We start from the raw sequence: 16,026 nt of genomic DNA on the forward strand, positions 1-16,026 counted from the left end.
AGAATGATAGGGAACAGGTTGACCAAGCGTTTTAAACGTTGCTCAATTGCCACATCGCGGCTTCTTGCCAAACCGGTTTCTTCCAGCTGAGAGACCAGTTCATATGAGTTTAACTGAGGGAGGCAGGACTCATCTATTTAATTACATTTTTACAAATTTGTCTTAACTCTTGCAAAAAAAAAAAAAAAAAGCCACATCCACTGATTTCCACATTCACCACGTTGAATTTGTTCACAGTTCAAAAAAACTACAAAAACACGACGCGGACTCGTCTTCCTCTTCCTGGTCGTCGCTCATTGGTTGAGTTGTCCCGTCGAGCGATGTGATTGGCCCGCCGCCGCTCATGCGAGCAGCGTCATTGGCTGATTACCTCCCTCGGACGCCTGTGGGTCCAGTGTGGTGGAACCAACAGTCAGCGAGCTCTCAGAGTCCGGGAGGAGACGAGCGGCGGCGGCTACAACTGTCTGCGAACTGACTTACGCGACCCGGAGGACGCGTTGCTCTCCAGACAGCGGCTCCAGGTGAATAACAAAACTCACATCTGTCACCGCGGGGTGTTATTTTTCTTCTTCCGCCTTGTTTCGCACTGTTAAATCCACGCAGGACTTCTCCCTCGCGTAGCGTTAGCGTCTCCGTGGAGGGAACCTGCCAGCTAGCAGCTTTGCTATCCGGCTAATTCTGGCTGTCAAAACAACAGAGAGAAGCGTAATCTGCTAGCCAGCGACGAAACACAGCTTTGTTTTCTCGTTGCGCGGCGTTATCACGCACGCAGAGGCGGTATTTAGTATGTTTAAAGGCAGATTTGTGGACGTGGGAAGCTGTCAGAGAAAAACACACACGCTCTGTGGCGGAGTTATCAGGGTTGTTTCGGATGTGGCAGCTCCTGTTAGCGGACTAGCCAGCTCGCTACGTCGGTGTAAACAAACCCTGATCTCAGCCTGTCGACGGGAGGATGTCTGCCTCTCTGGTTGTCTTTCACCTTCCACAACACAGACTGAATTAAAGGTGAGGTAAAATACGATCACAGCAGCTTGACGTTAAAGAAAAGCTCCTTTGTGTGTGGCTGGTGCTGGGAGTGCTCGTGTTTTCAACAAGAAGGTAGTGAGGCTGGAGTTTGGGGTTTCTTTGTCTTGCTCTCTCGCCAGTGTTGACTCCTGTGTGCTCTGAGTTGATATAGATGCTTTGTGAGTCTATTATCTCACTGCTGATGCAGGTAGCTGCTGTAAAAGGCTGATTTATTTAACAACATGACTATTCTGTTTCCAGCTCTTTGTTGCATTTTGTTACTCTATACGATCACAAACAATTCTGCCAGCTATTTATACCTGCATGTGTTTAGTCAAATATTTTCAGATCAAGATAATAATAGTGCTTTCTGCAGAGTGTACCCGTTGTAACATGCAGTGATCATATCTTAAACACATGATATGATCTCATAAAAGATGTGTGAGTGTAATTTGATTTCCTGTTGTTGGACCTCAGAGACCCTGAGACCTGATCTGATCCCAGGCTGTCTGCCTCTGTGCTTTAATAAGAGCCTGTGCAGACTAGATGCAAGTTTCTCAGTAATGTTTAATGTGTTGTGTTGAACAGTCAGGAGAGAACGCTAACTTTTTTATTATTGATCAGCCAACATTCACTAGTTCATCACAGTGATACGCTTTAGAATGACACTAAAACAGGAGATTAGTGCTTCAAGTTTAAATTACAATTTTATATAAAACTAGGCAGGTATATGTAGTATTCTTTAAAACATGGGTAAACCTGCCCAAAGAAGATTATTGACTATTTTCCCACTACCTTTTGTTTTTTTACCCTTGGTGAGTCTTGTTCATCGTCACAAACGTGTCTGGAACCTATGCATCTGAAACCTCGCTGTCTTGCAAGTGTTGCATCATGTACGATACGAAGAAAAAAATCGCTTTCTCAGGATGAGGGTTACAAACGTTCGTGGCTATTGAAACGCCAAAGAGAAGATTGCTTTTCTTTTTTTTCACCTGGTGAGTCAAGAATGTGCCAGAAACCAACACTGTCATGCCATTGTTAAACCTTGCATCATCCAAAGAAGAAGAAAAAGATATATAAAAAACATAACTACGCAAATGTTCATGCCCGAAACTTCTATGTACCTCATAATGTCTTGCAGGAGAAGGTGGAGCATCAGCGTATAGCCAAAATATAGAAGAGTACGAAATTAGCGCATTAACTTGGGTGTCATGTTTCCATCACTGTTAAAACCCCATGTTTCCTGGAGAGTCCTTTGCCCCAGGAGTGAATGTCTATTGTTTCCAATCCCCTTGTAGATGAAAGCCAGATGTTTGTTGGTTTTTTCGACCAGTGGAAAAAAGAGGCTTTATGCATCAATCATCACCAGCGGGAAATATTGTCAAACTTGGCAGCTGCAGCAGCATTTACCAGCACTTAATCTGTGGCCACTGAGTAATACATTGTATAGCTACTATATACCGTATTGAGAGAGGCTATGGATTGTTAAATTATAATTCTATCGCTCCATTATATGTCTTTTTAGTTTTACTGACTGCATGTATGACAATCCCAGTTCTTTTCACTGTTCTGTTTGTCACAGAGCATGAGGTCATGTCATAAATATTTCATGGGCTGGGTAGCCGATAGCCTTTTTGTCTTGAACCCAAACTTTATACGTACAAAAACACTCCCAGCCGGCCACTTAGTTCGAGATTAGACCTTGGATATTTCATGGAGCAACGTCTTAGCTAGTATTTGCGTTAAAGCCCATTTTTGCATTTTTAATCAATGTTTTCTTGTCTAGTTTGACCCTTTGGAGTGTCTTCAGTGTAATTTTTTCCATGTTCAACTTTGGTCCCATTCAACTGCACCCGAAGATAAACTAAAATTGTGATCTATAAATATAATTACACTTGCCCATCCTTGTTGCGCCTCTGTATGACAATGTATTTCTGTGTCTAAGCCTGCACAGATGCAAAGCAGATCCATGCATCATTTTTATGTTGAGTAATCATGTGCAATAGAAAAATCATGTCATGTATAAAGCACAGCTCCACAGAAAATTTACATCATAGCCTCCATTTATCTAAAAATTTGTCTCAGAGCTTTAAAATCCTTCTAATTAGGACATTTGCTGTACTTTCCTGTTAAAAATTATTGATTTCCAATTTTCCAAATAATGAATTCACAACATCCATTACTGCTGGAGTTGATGTGTGCGCCAACTCTTACCCTGTTACACATGGCTATTGAGCAGTACGTCATGTTTTTTAGTGGAAGAAGTACAACTCTCCAGAGAATTTAATGTATAATGAAGTCAGTCTTTGACAGCGTGCCAGCCAGGCAGGAGAGCGGCTAAACATAGCTTCTGAGAACAGCAGTGAACTGTCGTGGCTAAATTGATTGATCATAAGAAAGAGTAGCTGCCTCTCTCTCTTTCTTTTATATTCCTCGTCTCGTCTGTGTCTATGCTTTTACTTTTCCTCGAAACCCTGAGAATGAGGTGACGTGTGTGTGGTGCACAAAGCAAAAAGAACAAAGCATGTCTTTCTGTTAAATGGTTTATATGGTCTGTCATGTTGCTGCCAAAGTGAGCATATACGCACATTAATTATTGTTAATTACTCTGTCCATAGTCACAGCATGCTTCTTAAACAGCAGTAACAGAATATGTTTGTGTCTGTGCGTATGAGAGTTGCAGCTACAAAATTTGTACGTGCTAAAGTTTGCTTACTAGCTATAAATGATCATTGATTAATTGATAATGCTTCTCAAATGTGAGTATTGTCTGTTTTAATCATGCAAAATAACTTGGTTGGACAAACAATGAATTTGAATATGTCAGTTTGTGCTTTGAGAAATTCTGATCGACCAAACCATTGATAAAATGAACTGTGAATATTATGGTTTATTAAAGGCATTTAGTTTAATGATCCTACATTTCCGTTTCAACAATGTACAGAATAGCAGACAAGCTTGTTGGAGCACTTAAGATACTTGATAAAAAGCAACACATAACCTGAGCTAATTTATTCATATTGAATTCACCAACTCAGTTTCACACCCTGCTAGAAAGCTGAGAAAAAAAACAGTTATTTGGAAAAAGATATAAACGTCTGTGTTTAATTCAGCCTTCTGCTCATCTCACAGTCCATGGAAGGCGACCTGATCTAGTCAGTAGTTTTAGGTTTCCAGTCTTCATCAGAAGATTTAAGGGGGCTATTTTTATCTGCATGTGACCCACCCCTGGACCATCACCTAGTGCTTGAAAACCACTGGAAAGTGCCCAACTGTGCACTGGGTTTGTAGTGGTCTGTGTCTGCTCTGTGTTTAAATGGTTGGTGGTTAGGCACCATGTTGAGCAGAGGTGGGGACACTCTCCCATGAAGGCCATGTCAATTTTTATAACCATGAGGGATGCAATCCTCTCTAATGTATTGGCTGGATCTGCTCTTTTTTGTTGAGGTGACTGGTGACAGATGGTAGTAATGATGATCATGCCTGTCACAGATGGTTTTAACGGAAACAACTTATTCAGATAAATCCTCACCTTTGGTAGTGTCTAGGTATTTTGATATATGTCAAACACTGTTCAATTGCAATTTGGTGCAGATCCAATCAGAAATCTGGATCCAGTGAATTTAAATCTGTTTTCCTAAGGGAACTGTTGGGCCTTGGCAGAGCTATGCGCTGTACTGAGAGCCATTGTAGTTTTATTTTTTGTCAATTTGGCTGCTCTCCACTGGGACACCTACGATGTAGTTGTGACCTGTTATATACCTATTTACGTATTTCTACAATCCACCACTTGTAGTAAATGCACTATGTGGCTTTCTGCCTGTCTGTACACGATGAATGAGAGACTAATAGTGAGTACGTGTGTGCTGTTCACTTCACACTGGGTGTCTTTGTGTATCTCTCTATCATAAGACTGCTGGCAGCCTCATCAGAAACTCACTGCTGTACCAGGGCTGAGGGGTCACCAGGCGACACACACTGACACATGCACACCGTGAATGTTGACTTACATATTTTACTTGATATTAAGATTTGTTTCCTCTCAGCTGCTCTCGGTGGATTGAAAGGCAACTATGATAGTGTTTTGATATATCGTGGGGTCCAAAAGTCTAGACTACTTTCCCATTTTGTAGACAAACAAGTCAAAGAGGCTCGCAAGTCGTCCAAAGTCTCTATCATTCGGTTTCACATGAGACGGACCCCACCCATGTGAAGCTGCGAGAAGATTAAAGCACAGGGCACAGTAGTTATTTGCCTTCAGGTGTAGCTGCCTGGAGACAGAATCCAAAGACGAAATAATATGGGTGTATATTTCTGTGGTATATGTTTAAGTGCTGGCCTCAGTGCAACCACAGTTCCAGTGAATAGTAAAAGCCATCATGTGGGTTTCAACAGCAGCTTTAAATCATTGTAAAGCTGCCTCAAACACAAAGGGAAACCTAATCACCTGCGATAGGAACTCACACACTGGGTTACACAACAGAGAATAAACTGCAACAAGTTTGAACTGCTTTGTAGGGACAAAGCTCCTGGGACAGACACACGCACACAAATATAAGTTAATTTATTGACATTAGTTCTGTTTTTCTTTGAATCTGAATAAGCAAGATCAGGAAGTTACTTTGTCATAATAAGACTAAGCTCTGTAACATGTAAACAGGAATATAAATGGAATATTGTATTGGAAACTCATGTAAACATCATAATCTGAGTATTATCAGTACTAGTCAAACATAAACCTTTGAGCCTTCAGAATAAGACCTCAGCAAAAAAACAGACATGTTGGCAGGTCAGGAGTTAAGTTCAACTCACCATGTGCTGAGACCAATGTGCAGAATGTGTTGTCACTGGATGTGTGGTATGATGTACTGTATGTGTCTGTGGCTTTTGGACTGAATACTTGTCTGTGCTGTTGATTGTGCGCTGGTCATTTTAACTCCATTACTATGGCTCCTCTAAAAGAAAAAGTGATGTCACTATCAGAAAAGCTGATATGTTGAAAGTGGCAACAGAAAACTTCAACCAAATGCTCTCATGCATAAAGTAAAAATACAGGTCTGTCCTGTTGCCTGCTTATGCACCTAATTTGCATTGTTTCTTTAACATATTGAAAGTTTAGTTAAATGTGTTAAATGCCGGATAAGCATAGTCTTTGTGTTTCAGTCTGTCAGTTTGTAGAAACCCCTTTGCTCTCAAATAAACCTCCACAAGTGAAGAAAAGATACAGATCAGAGTAAACCTTTGTTTAGTGACAATAAACCGATTGGCCAGTGTAACCTGTTTTTAACAAACTCCGTCACCTGCTAACCGTGCAGGGCATCAGTCCCACCTGAAAAAACAGGTTTCAGGTAATGGAAAAGCTCAAGGACACCTGGAAGTCAGAGTTGTGCTTCTAGGTGGGATTCAACTCATTGTTTATACGACACTCTGTAAATTACTCATAGATTCTAAAATAACACATCAGTGAAATATCTCAACTATTAGGGCGTAGTAAGAAAGAAAGACAAGGATGGATTTATCAACATTTGAAGAAAAATCTGATTTTAACTTCATATAATTATATATAGTAATAAATGGGGAATTTATAAAAATAAAAATGTTTGCACTTTAACTGTTTCTCAAGTTGATTCAAGTCATTGAGCACACACTGAAGGTAAACTTGTCGAGGACTGGGAATTGTTCAAACATCTTAATTAATGCTTCCGGAATGATTGCTTTTAGTAAATATCATTTTAACCGTTCTTATTTTTTAGCTACATGGTATTTTCAAACACTGGAGCAGTTTTATAGCATATTAAATATAAACCCATTAACCACAGTGTAGAACTATGCACTGTGGCTTTTTTCTACTCATACTGGTATTATGGACAAAAAAAAAAAAGATTAATTGCCTGCCTGTGAACATAGCATTGATGAATAGAAATTCTGGAATTGAATTGGATCTCTCAGATTACCAAACTATGCCAACAACACTCTAACAAAGAATATTCCCCAGTTCACCCGCTAACCACCGCAGGTCTTTGACAGTGCTCCTGCCTGCTTCTCTAAACTACTCCTAAATACCACAGGTATGAATAAGTACCTCATACAACCCCACTTCAAATAATCCAAACTATCCCTTTAAGGCCTTATTCACATTGTACATTAAATTTATTAAATAACCATGTAAATCTCAGACATAGCGTCATCCTCAGTAACTGATCTCTTTATATCCATATCTCTGCTCATCTCAGTCTTAATATTTCTCTCTCCACCCAGTCTGGTTTTTATACAGTCTCTATACGTGTGAATGTGGCTTTTGTTTTTCCAGCATGTGGAGCAACTACACAGTAATTGCACAATGTTTTTTGACCTTTGTCCCATATTTGTTTTCTGTTGAATGAAAGCAAAGAGAAACGCTTTTTTCTTCAAATAGTCTATGACAATGTGTCATCGCACTGTGACCACACACTCATGCAGTCCCCTGTGGCAGCTGCATGTTAGACTATCAGACGATGCTGCAAAGCAGGTTTAGTGAGTCACGTCTTTTGCACATCTCAAACATCTTTTCCTCAGAAATCTCTCCTTTTGTTTCTCCTTTCGATTGCAGAAGTCGGGTCATGCTTTCACCCACTTATGTCCATCTGCAGTGAACTTCCTCATATTTGGGCAGCAACTGAGCATCATTTAGGTCATTTGCAGAAGCCCTGGTGTTCTATTAGACACCATTGATGCGCTATAGGGATAGATAATATGTTAAAATTGTCCATTTCTTCAACAATCAGTGATTTCTGATGTAAACTATATTTATTTTTAGAGTTATAACAAGCAAATCATTGAAAAGACAGGCTAAAAAGCTGTCTGGCATTATTTAAAAAAGGGTCCGATGGCGTCAGGTGAAGGATGACTCCGCTTGAAATGTGAAACGGGTGGAGATATACGCTGCTAAATGATCAGGGTACACAACATTGCACATACAGTTTGAATCTAATGGACGCTGCTTATCAACAAAAATCTCAAAGAACAGTAGCCACTCAAGATGGTTTGATTGTCATTTGGCAGAGCATTGATTTAACTTAACAACACGTCCATGGATGGGACTCCTGGACCCACACTGTCCATCTGTGCTCGTGGATGTGACGTTCACTTAAGCTGCCATTTCTCAACAGGTTAAATATGTACCTAAATAAAATAAGTATAAAGTAAATTATCAATGAAATAAAATGGCAATAATCACTCAAAAAAACAAGCAGCGACTGACTGAGCACATCGCTCAAGCCGATATATTCCTCCAGTCCAATGTTCATGAATAATGTGATTCGTGTGATTTTATTTTACTGAATTGTCACAGCCATGACAGATGGACTCCTTCAGCTGATTTGGGTCCACAGTTTTTAAAAAGCCAAAAAGGGCATTCTACTTCTTGTTCATTCCACCTCCACGTTTGGCTGCTCAGGTCACCACGCACGCTTGCTCTTTTGAGTAAAAAAAACCTACTGAACAAATCAATTACCACTGACATTTCTCTTTGGTTTTCTGCGGCTCTCATTTTCCTTCTTTACTCACTCTTATTTTATTCTTTTCATGTGAGTTTCTGTTGTTTTGTCAATCGCCAGGGTTGATTTTCAGAATCACTTCTTCTGTGACAATGACTGAGTCCAAACTGTGACTCTGTGTGTGTGTGTGTGTGTGTTTAATTGTAGCTCTTCTGTCTGTAGCTGGTTAGCACTCTATTATTAGCACTTTAATGTGTATTTACCATTAATCCCAAAGTATAGTTTAGGGTTAGAAAAATGTGGTAATTAATCATTATGTGTGAACTCTTTAAATGCTTGATTCGAGATGCTCACTAATACAGTCAATCAGAGCCTAAAGGTGCCTAAAGAACATGGTGAAACAACAACTGCAAAAACTTGGCATAAAACTCACTTATTAATGTGTTAAATATCATATGTTTAAAATGTACAAGATCCGGTATGAGGGACCTGGACGGCAGTGTGATGTAGCGGTCAGATAGATCACTTTTTGAGTAGATGTTCACATCAATAGAATTCAGGGCAGACTGTTGTGTGCACAGCAGTGTGTTGCTAAACTTACACAGTTTGAAGTAAGTGCACCTAGCTCCTCCGAAGCTATTTAATGTTCGGGTTCAAAACATCAGACAGACAACCTGCAGTGACATGCAGAGCAGATCAGATGAGCTCCATGACAATAAACTAAAAATAAACATTGTCAGGACGAAGTCAGAGCTGAATATTTTGTACCAGTCTCGTAGCATTAACACAAATGTGTTAAACAAAGCAGGCTCCTTTGACCTTTCTGTTATTCTTAACTTCCACAAACTTGTCTACATCGAAGAACCGGAAGACTTTTATATTGGGGGTCAAAGGTCACATCAGTAATACTATTGTTTAAAGATTAAAAATGTTTCTTGTGTCAATAACAAAAATTGCTAAGGCATTTTAAATATATGCTATAACATTCTACCAGACAAGCATTGTACTGTCGGCTGCTGTCGAAACACACTCCCAAAATTGTAGATATTGACCTCTGGGTCAAATCAATAGCATCAATATTAAAAGCTCAATAGTGTCCATTGTTAAAGGACAGTAATGTTTATTAATGACATTGCTGCAGGAGCCTCATGGCTGGGTCATAATGTCAAGAGAATATAATATTAATAATTAATAGGGGAATTGAGTGAGTGTACTGAAAGATGATTGCCTTTTAAAGTGCATACATGTTTACATGTTAGAGCATGCAATCATGATCCAATACATCCCTCTTTGGATGTGTCTTTGAGTCATGACCGTTTGCTCTGTGTTTATCTGTCAAGGGAATAGTTTAAAAGCACTTTCATTATCTAAGAAAGGTAAGTGTTGCTCTAAGGCACATGGGTAGAGATTTATAGTCAAAGCTTATTGGTTAATCCCTTCCTTTTCTTACCCAGCTGTTTTTATCCTCCGTGTCAGTCCATCCGTCTCCCCCTGTGGTGTAGGTGTCAAGGGGCAGTTTGATGGAATTTCCTTAAGTTACTGTAACTCGAGGAAAACAGAGCAGATGGTGAATTTATCTGTATGATTGGTTTGTTTCATGGGTGTTGCATGTGGGAAAATAATTGAACCTCACACCATGACTTTAATAGACAAAGAAATAAGGGTGTCTCCAACATTCTTCAAGGATATTGTGATCATGCAGTTTCAGAAACATCTTGATGACTCATCTTGTATCCTGTTGTCGACAGACATAATATGTATGCAGTTTTGCTAAGAACTGAAACTTAACATTGGCATTTGGCTCTGACCCTGAGAAACCTCTTGTGTGTGAAAATTTGTTCTCCTCTTTTTTTGCTCAGTATCTTATGTTCTGTCATTGTGAGGATTTCTTTAAAAACTCAATACAAGGTCATTCTGATCAGTTCTGTCTGTTCTGCCACTGTGGTCATCCAAGCAGTACGAAGGGTTGTGTGAATTATGTGCCACATAACAGTAGAAGAGCACCGACAATCATTTTTTCTGGTTTCCAAACATATCATCTTTTGTCGAGTGGTCCAGAAGTCCTGTGCCACAATTCTTATTTTAAAAAAACCCAAAATAATTCTCATGACTGCTTTTTTTTCAACGATAAAATGAATGAAGCTGAATGCCTGTTGTTTCACAGTCAGTGTGAACAAAACACAAAGCTGTCATTCTTGAAAAAAGAAAAGCCAGTGCGTCTAGAAGGAACTCGCTCGCAGTGATAAAAAAGGTCAATCTTGGCTTAACACAGCTCAAACCATGTCGTTAAACTAGACATATTGCAAGATCAAATGCACTTGGATACTGTCAAAGCTCTTTGCCAGAGATGGTGTGCTTCACAAGACCACGTTCTAACAGAGACAATTACACGGACAAGTTTTAGGATAGTTAAGAAGCTGAAAGGCAAGTCTGTGGAGGAGACTTGTTGCTGCTGCGGAACTGCAAAAACGAGACAAAGTAAAACTGATCCCAAGTGTCAGGTTGACCAGATGAACCATCACTGAGCAGATTATTGAAACATTTCCTTCAAGTCAACCTTCAAGTTTTATAATAAGGTCACGATTGGTTTCACTTAAGAGCATGGTTATATTTATCTCTGTTTATTCATATTTCTCTTGTAAATACCTCTATTCACTCTGAGTAAATATTTTAGTTTGTATGTATTTTTAGATCTAACGAGGAAGTTGTGTTGTTGTTGTTGGCGTTTGTTTGACTGCCTGTTAGAAGGATTATGCAAAGAAAATGATTTCGTGTGTGTGTACAGAAATAGTCACGTGCAGTCTCTGTGCTGTGTTTCTCCTTCCTTCAATGACTCTTATCAGACCCACACAGAACAAAACTTCTCAGCAATTTCAATTGTGAGAAGAGCTGTTTGTTCTTCAGTAGCAATAAGGCCTCTTGGACTGTTATCTTGGGAGATTACTGAAGCTTAAAAGAAAAAACCCCAGCAAAAGTAGTTTATTCCTCTTATTCTCTAGCTAATAATGAACTGGCATGAAATCTCAACTTTTCATCATTACAGAAAATGAGGGTGCAGTTACTCAAGAAGAGCATCAATGTAATTTTCAGAAATTGTCGATTGGGGAGGAAGGAAAAGGGGAGAGATTGATTGGACGGTCTCTCAATGTAGAAGTGTTTCATTTCGATTAGGGAACTTGCCCACAGGCCAGTCATCTGTGTGCAGCTCAAACGGTCTTCTTTATCATTCTCACAGCAGAATAGTGCCACTGTCTGTTGGTCGGCTTATGAAACACTTTAATGATTTTCTCCCCCTCTTTATAGTCTTTTCTTTCTCTTGCACTTCCTTTTTTTTAAATGTGCCCCTGATCCTTCACTACAAACAGCAGCTGTGGTTCTTTTTCTGTAAGAGTCACCATGTACACCTCGTCTCTAGAAAACACTGATGCCATTGTTGTAGTTTTGGTTATCAGTGTTAACTGAGACCGACTCGCAATTGGTCAAGTGCATGTTTCGGCAAAACCTTGATGCTGTGGCTCCACACCACGATCACGACTGCACAGACTCTGCCACCAAGTTACGTATTACAAGATGGCAGCACCTGTAATTATTGTTGGAAACTATGGGTCTTTATGTAATTCAATAATATGAAAACACATTTATATCCTCTTCGTTGTTGCCTTCCAGTCTCACTTAGCCATTTGTCACTCCTAAAAAAATGGTACTATTTTAGTGTTAAACTTCAGTCTATGGAAGAATAAAGCTATTTTAAAATGATGACAAACTCAGACACAAGACAGATGCTGAGCCGCAGTGATATCACGTTCAGTTCTCTGTAGACCACAATTTATTGTGATTGCACATTTCCAATTTACTTTAGAATTTAATATTAGTTTTTTTTAGTGCAAAGATAATGTTGGTAGTTTACTTATAGCTTATTATATAGAATTTGTTTTACCTCTTGATTACATCCCCCTATTACCAGTTATGTCTTAAGCAGTCTCTGTGTGTATGTGTGCTTGCACAGGTGTGTGTGCACATGCCTCTGTTTCAGTTTTTCCCTTGAGAATTTGGTCTATTATCCCCTAATGTATGTGTGTGAGAGCACATGGGGGATGGTTTGAATGAAGTGGGCCGATGCTTGGGGGCATGTTCACACTGAAGACATGAAGAGATTTAGCAGTATGCTGATATGAAGGTGCTGTTCATATCATTTACAGGGGATTAAATCTTTGGTTGTGAGAGAGTGTTTGGAAACACGCTGCTGTAAAAACATGCAGATATAAATGGGTCAGGAACGTGAGGTACACATGAGCACATTTATCCCCTTGAAGGCTAGAGGCCTTCACAAGGTTGGAAAAGTAAATCCTCCAGACCAAGGACCTTTGCAGTATCTGTTTTTACTGGGCATGTTTGCTTTAGGTTTAGGTTGCGGTACCACATGCACACTTCTACCCGTGTTGCCTTCATGATGATACCTTGCAATTTTTAAAAACAAAAGCATCTTTGACTAACCCAGCAGCAACTGTCAAGTGATCATCTGTTTGAGACAAGCAAATATCAAATTAAATTGATAAAATTATATTAACTTTTTCCCTTTCCCTTTTTTTTTCTGCCTTTCTTTCTCTATTTCTGTCTCTCTCCAGGTTTGTCCGACAAACTCCTGAGTTAAAGTGTCGTCAGAAGGACTTCAGCCTGGACTCTAGGTTGGTCACCCGGATTATACTGTCATCTTGCTCTGCTTACAGCTGCTGCCTTATTCTCTTCTCACCGTATGGCTCTTCCTCTTCAGTCCAACCAGGTTCGGTCACCTCTGGAGATAGGCAACAACATCCACTAAGTCTTCTGTCCGGGGCCCGGCCGAGTTTGCTCCAGTTCTTAGTGGGGGCTTGTCCAGCGTCTCAAGCTGGACGGAGGAGAGACAAGTGGGGCCGAAGGCCCGGCCTTCGTGCTGCGACACAGAACTTCTAACCTCATAGAACACACCACAGATAGCACGCCTACAGATCCCATGAGTCCCAGGGAGAAAGATGACACGCCCACCTCAGGTTCTTCAACCAGTCACCTCATCACCGCTGAGTGCCCCTCACACAATGGGGTGAGTATCCAGAACACATACAAACACATGCTTTCCTCTGGTTGGTTCAGAGCCATGTGGTGCGACATGGTTCGAGTGGTCACACAGTAAAACTATCCCACCACAACACACACGTCACATAAATAATTCAACAGGTGCTGATAGCAGGGAAGTATAATATTCTGTAACTCATGTTGACCTGTGAAGTTTTTTAACTTAGGTTTTTAAAATCAAAATGACTTACTTCTTTTACAAATTTAAAATTGTTCACCTATTTTAACAGTGTCAGCCTCTTACTAGAGGTCCAGTGTGCACAAACACCTCTAGTGTAGCTTAAAGCAAAATAGGAGCACATATGTGCACACACACACACACACACACACACACACACACACTAGAAATTGTAATCAATTTGTTATCACTCGACCACAGTTTGTTGCTTGTACACAAAAAGCTTTACCACCATTTTCCCTTTGAAGATCTAAAGTTTCCACTGATCCAAAAAGAAGATTTAACACTAGAGTTAATTAAACACTAAAAGATGATTTAATCTCACTTTTAAAAGCAGCATTTTGAAGTTAAGAGAATATTTAGATTCAAAGTTAGCATAAGAAGGTTTTGGGTTAGCATATGGGAGCTTGCCACGACGTTTAAAAAGCATGGTGTTGTTTAGCACACACTTAAACATAATTGCACACCAGTATGTTGAATGTAGTGGAGGATGGAAGAGTCATAAAGCAACACATTATCATACTTGCAAAGAAGAAACTATGTATTCATTGCTACTTCGAAAACTTTATAAACTAAAAGTAAAAAGTGAAAATTAGCACAAAATGTGTGTGTAAAAGAGTAAATGATAGACTCAGAATATGTTAATAAAAGTAAAACAATGAGGATAGTTTTCTACCATCATCATAACGAGAGCAGTTGTGTGTTTAGTAAGTTGCTTAGGGGAGAAACATGCATTATGTAATAATAATACAATAATAATGTAATGTTTTTCAAGTTTTCCGAGCAGGCTCTTGAAACGTGCTTTTGCACAAATTGATTAGGAGCCTGTTTCCCAAACGTTTCATCCTCCATCACCTCCACTTATTATCGACACCATTGCTACCTTCAAGGCTTTTTCAGACTTGATGATGAGTCACTCGGTGTTATAGTAATTAACAGTGCATTATGATAGAGATGTCTCGTCTGACTGTTTTTGTTCCACTCTAGAGTCTGAAGTGACATCGATATTGAACGTGTGCAAAAATTCACAGCCCCTAAGAATAGACCTGTTGTGTCAATAATATGCAGACGTCTTCCTGGAAGGAGAGCGAACACATTACCAAAATCTGTGTGATTAGCATCACATGATGGCCCCACGTCGAAATCACAGAACAAAATGTGCCAGATACCCCCCCCCTCAGAGGCATCACTTGTGTGCAACAAAGCTGCAGCTCTGTCGTCCAGTGTGAAAGGCAATCAGCACAGAGTCGCTGATCCGAAACACAATAGCGTACGTGTTTGTGTATTGTGTATTGTGTCTGCTCGCGTGTGTATGTGTGTGGCCTTTTATCTGCTGTAACACAGCACGGATACCTGAGAGGATGCGAGGGGCCCCCTGCCCCAATCGGCAAGGCCAGGCTTTCTTAACACCCCACAGGTATATGCATTTTGAGGTATATGTGTTTGTGTGTGTCTTTAAATGGGTTTGTGAGTATCTGGTTTAGCTTTGAGTCTGGTGTCAAGTTAGTCTTCAGATTGCACAGGATGCTTTTACGTCTCGTGTTCTGTTTTTTTGATCTACGTTATTTGTCTCCCCAAAAATTCCAAGTTTCCTGTTTGGAAGTTATTTTTAACTTGTCCCCATGAGATCGTTTGTGTGTCTTCCTGATTACACACCACAGTTGCTCAAAAGAATTTGGAAACAATGGCCGTTTACCTGCCAACACGTGTTACATTAGCAAATGTGTTGCAGAGCATGACAGTGAAAAAGGTCGATGAGGAGACTGAAAGCATCATTAAAAGTCTCTTAGACTTTATTTAGTTCAATCAAGACTTTGAAGAATCATAGACAGATTAAACTGTTAGTTGAGTCAGTTTCATTTGAAGGTTGCAATGCAGCTAATGAAAATTATATTTTCAGGACAGTGGAGAAAGGACCTTGCAGAGAAGTTAAGGCAGCCAAAGAACTCATTAAAGTCTTAATTAATGTTATTCTGTTTTTAAAGGAGATCCTTAATTTAACATTTAATGCACACTAAGATATATGACAAGAAGAGAACCTGGACAATGTTATTACACGCACACATTTGTGTGACTACGAGCAGCAAAACAAGGGAAAGACCAATTATTAGTGAACAAATACAAGTGAACAATGCCCTCGATTTTGTACATTAGAGTCAGCTGCATATCCTTCCGTTGAGCAGAATTGTTGTTTTATTGCTTTCATGCATCAACGCCCAGTCTGTGGAAGAAGGATGTGACATCCAGGTTCACTTCCTC

General features: G+C 39.8%; 1 protein-coding gene across 1 annotated transcript in view; it reads left to right on the top strand.

Moving 5' to 3' along the window:
• Positions 1 to 360: 360 nt before the first annotated feature.
• Positions 361 to 16,026, top strand: part of adipor2 (adiponectin receptor 2) — a 28,152-nt gene continuing 12,486 nt past the window's right edge. The window contains exons 1-3 of the mRNA XM_020092422.2: positions 361 to 521; positions 13,106 to 13,165; positions 13,252 to 13,557. Of these exons, the coding sequence (XP_019947981.1) occupies positions 13,471 to 13,557 (87 nt within the window). The 5' untranslated portion in view covers positions 361 to 521; positions 13,106 to 13,165; positions 13,252 to 13,470. The remainder of the gene's footprint in view (positions 522 to 13,105; positions 13,166 to 13,251; positions 13,558 to 16,026) is intronic.

The sequence above is a fragment of the Paralichthys olivaceus genome, chromosome 23, assembly GCF_024713975.1.
Source record: "Paralichthys olivaceus isolate ysfri-2021 chromosome 23, ASM2471397v2, whole genome shotgun sequence".
NCBI lineage: Eukaryota > Metazoa > Chordata > Actinopteri > Pleuronectiformes > Paralichthyidae > Paralichthys > Paralichthys olivaceus.